General features: G+C 48.8%; 2 protein-coding genes across 2 annotated transcripts; one reads left to right on the plus strand and one right to left on the minus strand.

Moving 5' to 3' along the window:
* The first annotated feature begins 266 nt into the window (after positions 1 to 266).
* V1513DRAFT_485566 (Dolichyl-phosphate-mannose-protein mannosyltransferase-domain-containing protein) lies at positions 267 to 3,283 on the plus strand. Its single transcript, XM_066900478.1, has 5 exons — positions 267 to 400; positions 527 to 890; positions 946 to 1,345; positions 1,393 to 1,661; positions 1,712 to 3,283. The coding sequence occupies exons 2-5, from the start codon at positions 738 to 740 to the stop codon at positions 3,104 to 3,106; spliced, it is 2,217 nt and encodes a 738-aa protein (XP_066752853.1). The 5' UTR covers positions 267 to 400; positions 527 to 737; the 3' UTR covers positions 3,107 to 3,283.
* Positions 3,284 to 3,705: 422 nt separating this feature from the next.
* V1513DRAFT_381128 (eukaryotic long-chain fatty acid CoA synthetase (LC-FACS)) lies at positions 3,706 to 6,000 on the minus strand (the record flags this gene model as incomplete). Its single annotated transcript, XM_066895057.1, has 3 exons — positions 3,706 to 5,123; positions 5,176 to 5,341; positions 5,398 to 6,000. The coding sequence occupies 3 exons, from the start codon at positions 5,998 to 6,000 to the stop codon at positions 3,706 to 3,708; spliced, it is 2,187 nt and encodes a 728-aa protein (XP_066752854.1).

Below are 6,000 nucleotides of genomic sequence, written 5' to 3' on the forward strand. Positions count from 1 at the left end.
ATTAGGCTCTCATTTTTGCGATTAACTTTACGAATAGTATAAATGTTGACGGTACCGTAATCGTATCCACGCCTATACTCGTTGAATAAGTCCATTCAGTCATTCACACCCATTTAGGATTTCACTTAATGCGAATGCGTAATCTTGCAACATGTATCCTTCGTTGCTTTGAACACGTACCTGAAGATTGCTTCGCTGATAATAATAAGGGGCTCGTGCAAAGACACGCTCCCCCTGTGGACCTCACACTCACGAAACACGCGAGACATTTGGGAAACCCCAGAATCGGCAAGCTTTCGTTACGCAAGGTACATTTCAATTACCCCTCGCTTTCGCATCGAGACAAACATTTGTCGCTACGGAGTGAAGTCCGACTAAGGTTGGCAATTGAGAAGTTACGGTATGTATGATTGCTGAGCCGCAAATATTGGTTGAGAATCTCGACGTCGACGAGCGACGCGCGCGTTTTCAAGAATTTCCGACAAAGTTTTTAATATGGAAGCTAATGATCTTGTCATTGATCCAGGCTTTTTGTATTTCCAGTCCTTTCAGATATCGTAAGATCTATTTATTTTATTCACGCCCAATTGAGGCGTTGTGACATGCTTACGCGTGATTACTTCTGGATCTATATTTGGATTCTGTGAGCATTGTCTGATCTGACGACTATTAGCAGTAAAGGAAATATCCTCGTACAACGAGAGTAAGAAGCATAATCAGTTCTGATTTTTCCGATCATGGCAACAGCTGGATCGACCACGGGCGCCGATACGCGAGGCGCACCGCGCCAGAGAAAAGGCAGGCCCATAGAATCAGTACGGAAACCCGTCGACGAGGTGCTCGAGAATAAGCCGAAAACAGCCATCGGCGAGTACTACAATGACGACGATGTGCGTTCTATTTGTTAATGTACGACGGCGACAATCGGAGACTGACGATTATTAGATCTCGCTAGATACTGTTGAGAAGTACGTCGCCCCGATGTTATTCACGATCCTCTCCTTCCTCACTCGCATGTATAAAATCGGAATATCAGACATCGTCACCTGGGATGAAGCACATTTTGGCAAATTCGGATCACATTATCTGAAGCGGGAGTTCTACTTTGACGTGCACCCGCCATTGGGCAAAATGCTTGTTGGACTGTCGGGGTATTTGTGTGGCTATAACGGATCTTTTGAGTTCAAGTCTGGCGAACATTATCCTGACGAGCTTAACTACACATTTATGCGCGTGTTTAATGCCACATTTGGCGCATTGTGTGTCCCCGTTGCATATTTCACGGCCAAGAGTTTGAAGTTCTCGACGCTTGCTACCTGGTTGGTCACGCTGATGGTATTGTGTGGTAGGTATTACTTAAGCGATCAATGTGCAAACTACTGACAGACATAGAAAACTCATACGCGACGATCTCGAGATTCATCCTCCTCGACTCGATGCTCATGTTATTCACCTTCCTAAGTTTCCTCGGCCTAGCCAAATTCCATGAATGTCGACACCACTCATTTTCGCTCCGCTGGTGGTTCTGGTTGACGTTCACCGGCGTGAATATCGGGTGCGTTACGAGCGTCAAATGGGTCGGCATGCTCACTACTGCCTTAATCGGCATTTACACGATCCATGATTTGTGGAATAAGTTTGGTGATCTGCAGATGCCCATGGTGCGTATGCGAATCCATATTTGAGACGAAGCGACCTCTGACGTAAATAGGTCACGTACGCGAAACACTGGATCGCTCGAATTATTTGCCTCATCATAATTCCTCTCACAATCTACCTGGCTTGCTTCAAAATCCACTTTCTCATTCTTGTGAATAGTGGTCCAGGTGACGCGCAAATGAGCTCGCTATTTCAAGCCAACCTCCGCAACTCCGACCTAACAAAGGGACCGCTCGACGTCGCTATCGGTTCAAAAGTTACTCTCAAGAACATGGGATACGGCGGTGGCTTGCTGCATTCCCATGTGCAGACGTACCCCGAAGGCTCCGAGCAGCAGCAAGTTACGTGCTACCACCACAAGGACGCGAATAATGACTGGATTTTCTATCCTGAGCGCAGGTCACCGGAATATGATCCTGAAGACGCGGATATCCAGTTTATCAAGTCCGGTGATATGGTCCGGTTGATTCACGAGATGACGGGCCGTAATTTGCACTCACATGTCATGCCCGCGCCTCTCACAAAGGACCAGAACGAGGTGTCTTGTTACGGTAACTTGACTGTGGGTGACGAGAAGGATAACTGGATCGTCGAGGTCGTTAGTGATGCGCTCCATTCGGATAACCGCGTGCACACCTTGACCTCTAGTCTCCGGTTCCGACACCAGATGCTCGGATGCTACCTGCGGGCCGCGAACGTTAACTTGCCACAATGGGGATACAAGCAGATCGAAGTTACGTGTGACAAGGCCAATAATCCTCGCGATCGCTTCACGCACTGGAACGTTGAGAAGCACATCCATCCCCGTCTTCCTCCTGGTGACGCAAAGGCTTACAGGTCGCCATTTCTTAGAGACTTTGTGCACCTCAACGTCGCGATGATGACGTCCAACAACGCGCTTGTGCCTGACCCCGATAAACGCGATGACCTAGCTTCGCGTCCATGGCAATGGCCAGTGCTCAACGTTGGATTGCGTATGTGTGGCTGGAGCAACAACATCGTGAAGTACTACCTCCTTGGCAACCCGATCGTCGTCTGGGCCTCAAGCGCCTCCATCGTAATCCTGGCTATTACAACATTTGTATATCTCTGCCGTTGGCAGCGCCAATACGTCGACATGACACCGAACGAAGTGTCCCACTACATCTACTCTGGCGTGTACCCCGCTCTCGGTTGGGGTCTTCATTACTTCCCCTTCATCTTCATGGCGCGCGTGACATATGTGCATCATTACCTGCCCGCACTATACTTCGCAATTATGTCGTTCGGCTTCTTGTTTGATTTCAGCACGAGGAGAATGGCGGGATGGGCGCGGTATATTGCGTACGTGCTTGCTTATGCGGCTGTTATTGGCGTGTTTGTGATGTTCTCTCCGATTTCGTTCGGGATGATTGGCAATCATGAAAAGTATAGCTATTTGAATTGGTTGAGTACGTGGACTGTATAGACAATCCGGACGATATAATATGGTGGTGTGCTTGGCGCAAACAACGATATCAAGAAACTAACTAGCGAAAATTGTGACTGCGAACATGTATCTTTCTTATGTATTGTATGTATAAAATAACTCTTCTTATACCAATGCATCGTAACCTTCAAGGCAAAACGGTGATTCTTGGGCGAAATACTTACTAGTCTCGACGGACAAGAAGGGTTCATGCTTATATTCCATTAGTAGTAGAAAAGTGTAACTCTGTCAGCAGATCTCTGGATCGGTTACAAACAACCCCACCACCCAAACCGTTGTGAATCTATCTTCCTGATACTATTTGACGAGGTTGCGCCGAAGGCATATAATACTTCCCGAACGCGTATTCGTAGTCTAGTAAAATTCCTTCTTGTCAAAAATATGTCTAATCGCGCCGAGTTGAGTTTGTAGACGGAAAGTGCGGTATACAGCTGAAAATCAGCCAATTACCACTGCTCGGTTAGTTAAAGTACATATTTGCTAAGTATACGTTCAAGATACATTCAACAAATTCGATCATACAGCTCACAAGTTCAGTCCATAACTTCATTAACAGTAATACTGATAAACAATGGAATCTACAACATTGCCTTAGCGTACCCGTTCCCGTTCTTGATAAGTTCACCCTCAGCATACATCTTGTCAATATCGTCCCGATAATACCGGACTGACTGTGGCCGCTTTGATTTCAAGGAAGGCGTCAGCAGGTCATTTTCAAAGTTAAATGGATCAATTTTGAGCACAATATTCTTAACTCGTTCGTAGCCCTGCAAGTTCGCATTCTTCGCAACACGATCCAAGTCGCGCAACACCGCGTCGCGTACTTTACGGTCACCTGCTGCGCTCGCGAGCTCGTGGAGATCGCTAGGTGGGATGTTGCGGTTCAACAATTTGGACGCAAAGGGGGCGAAGGTGTCGGGGTTGATGCCCAGGATGCCGATAAGGAATGTCTGAATACTGTCGCCGTGGACGAACACCTGCGAAACGAGATCACAACCAGCGAGATAAATGTTTTCGATTTGTTCAGGCGCGATGTACTCTCCCTGCGCGAGTTTGAAGAAGTTTTTGACACGATCAATGATCGACACGCGGCCCAACTCGTCGATCTTGGCCACGTCGCCAGTGCAGAACCATCCCTCCTCGTCCATCGCTTCAGCGGTCTTCTTTGGCTCTTTGTAGTACTCCTGGAAGACGATAGGACCCCGCAACAGGAGCTCACCGCGTGGAAATGGCTTGTCTGTAGAGAAGTAATTCATTTCCGGCACGTCCTTCAACCGGACTTCGACACCAACGACAGGCGGACCGCAGTGTCCCGGCTTCTTATCATCCGGCTCGCCTACAAGCCCAATCGCAAAACTCTCTGTCAGACCGTATCCTTGGATCATATTACAGGCAAAAGCCGCGCGCAGGAATTGCAAGGTGGGGTCGGAAATCGGTGCAGAGCCACTGACGGCGGTGGTCAATCGGTCGAACCCGGCGTTCTTACGAATCTTTCGAGACCAGAGCACGTCCCATAAGACGATCTGACCGGTGCCACCGTGTTCCATGTCATCGAGTTTTGCTTTTAGCGCTTTTCGTGAAATTTTGCCGGCAAGACCGGGTGCGTTGATGGTTTTGGCACGGAGTGCTTCCTCGATTCGGTTGAGTAATCGTGGAACAGATGTGAAGACTGTCGGACGCAATGTCTTGATATCGTCAATCAATTCGAGAACAGATCCGTGGAGAAATCCATAGGCCGCGCCGAAGGACATTGCCTGGCAGAGAGAAATTCGCTCGTAGATGTGAGCGAGAGGTAAATAGCTGAGAAGAACGTCGTTGCGTTTCGGCGCGGTTTCGATGTGGAGTAGCGCGCTGGTCATGCCGGCAATAGCAGTTCCGTGGGTCAGGACGACACCCTTCGGGGCGCCAGTAGTGCCAGATGTGAAGTTAATTGTCATGATGTCGGTGGGCGCAGGTGGATTGTGCGGAGCAAGTGCGTCACGGCCAATTCGCTCGACTGATCGATAGAGTTAGTTTTGTCCTTGATACGCATATTAATTATCACATACCTTCAGAAAAAGAGTAAAGGGCAACGTTCTGTACCTTCGTCCACGTCTTGAGGAGACTGCGTCTGGTGTTTCCAGGTGTGTCGATTGGCGACTCCAATTCGTCCATGCTGATGATTACCTTGAGGTGAGGCAAGTTGTGCTTGACCGTAAGAATCTCGGGAATGTTCTGTTCGCACATTAGTCATTTAGATTGATTGTCAAGTTCCAATTTGACGAACGCACATTTAACGACGCAACCAAGATTGGCGCTTCGGTTAAGTTCAAAATATATTCGCTCGCGTCCGGACCCAAACTATCATACAGTGTGACGCCGTATAAATTATAAGCATGCAGTGCGAGATCTGTGATAACCCATTCCGGCCTGTTTGGCGAAAATATTGCGACACCAAATTTGTCCGTCTTCTGCACATCAGCGACGTCACGCGCGAGCTTCAGCAAGCCGCTGCCGAAATCCGTACGCCGCTCAGCAACGCGGGCGTATGACTCCCAGATATACGGGCTCCATGTCTTGTACTCGGGAACGTATTCTCTATGGCCTAGACAGTTTGCATCGGCGTGGTTACGGACGCTGTTTGCGAAGCCGTCGTATAAAGTCAGGATGGTGGGATGAATGGTGTCTATGAGTGCCTCAGGATGGTGTGCATTTCTGTAGATGGCAGAGTAACCAGGCTTTTCGCTGCCTGGAAGTGGCACGCCCTGGGGCTTGCCATACGGGGTCCGATTAACAGTGATGTCGCCCTTTCTAGGGACAGGGGCGTCTTGCGGGTAGGCGGACACAAGTTTGCGAGGGACCCCAGGAACAGAGAATTCGGCGATAGTGGACAT

Source organism: Lipomyces chichibuensis, assembly GCF_038497645.1.
Source record: "Lipomyces chichibuensis strain CBS 12929 unplaced genomic scaffold V1513scaffold_22, whole genome shotgun sequence".
Lineage (NCBI taxonomy): Eukaryota > Fungi > Ascomycota > Lipomycetes > Lipomycetales > Lipomycetaceae > Lipomyces > Lipomyces chichibuensis.

Bases quoted from the DNA above. Each gene is read 5' to 3' on its own strand.
- V1513DRAFT_485566 (XM_066900478.1), top strand. From the start codon at position 738: ATGGCAACAGCTGGATCGACCACGGGCGCCGATACGCGAGGCGCACCG. The intron at 891-945 runs GTGCGTTCTATT...GACGATTATTAG, and splicing joins AGTACTACAATGACGACGAT to ATCTCGCTAGATACTGTTGA. The intron at 1,662-1,711 runs GTGCGTATGCGA...TGACGTAAATAG, and splicing joins GTGATCTGCAGATGCCCATG to GTCACGTACGCGAAACACTG.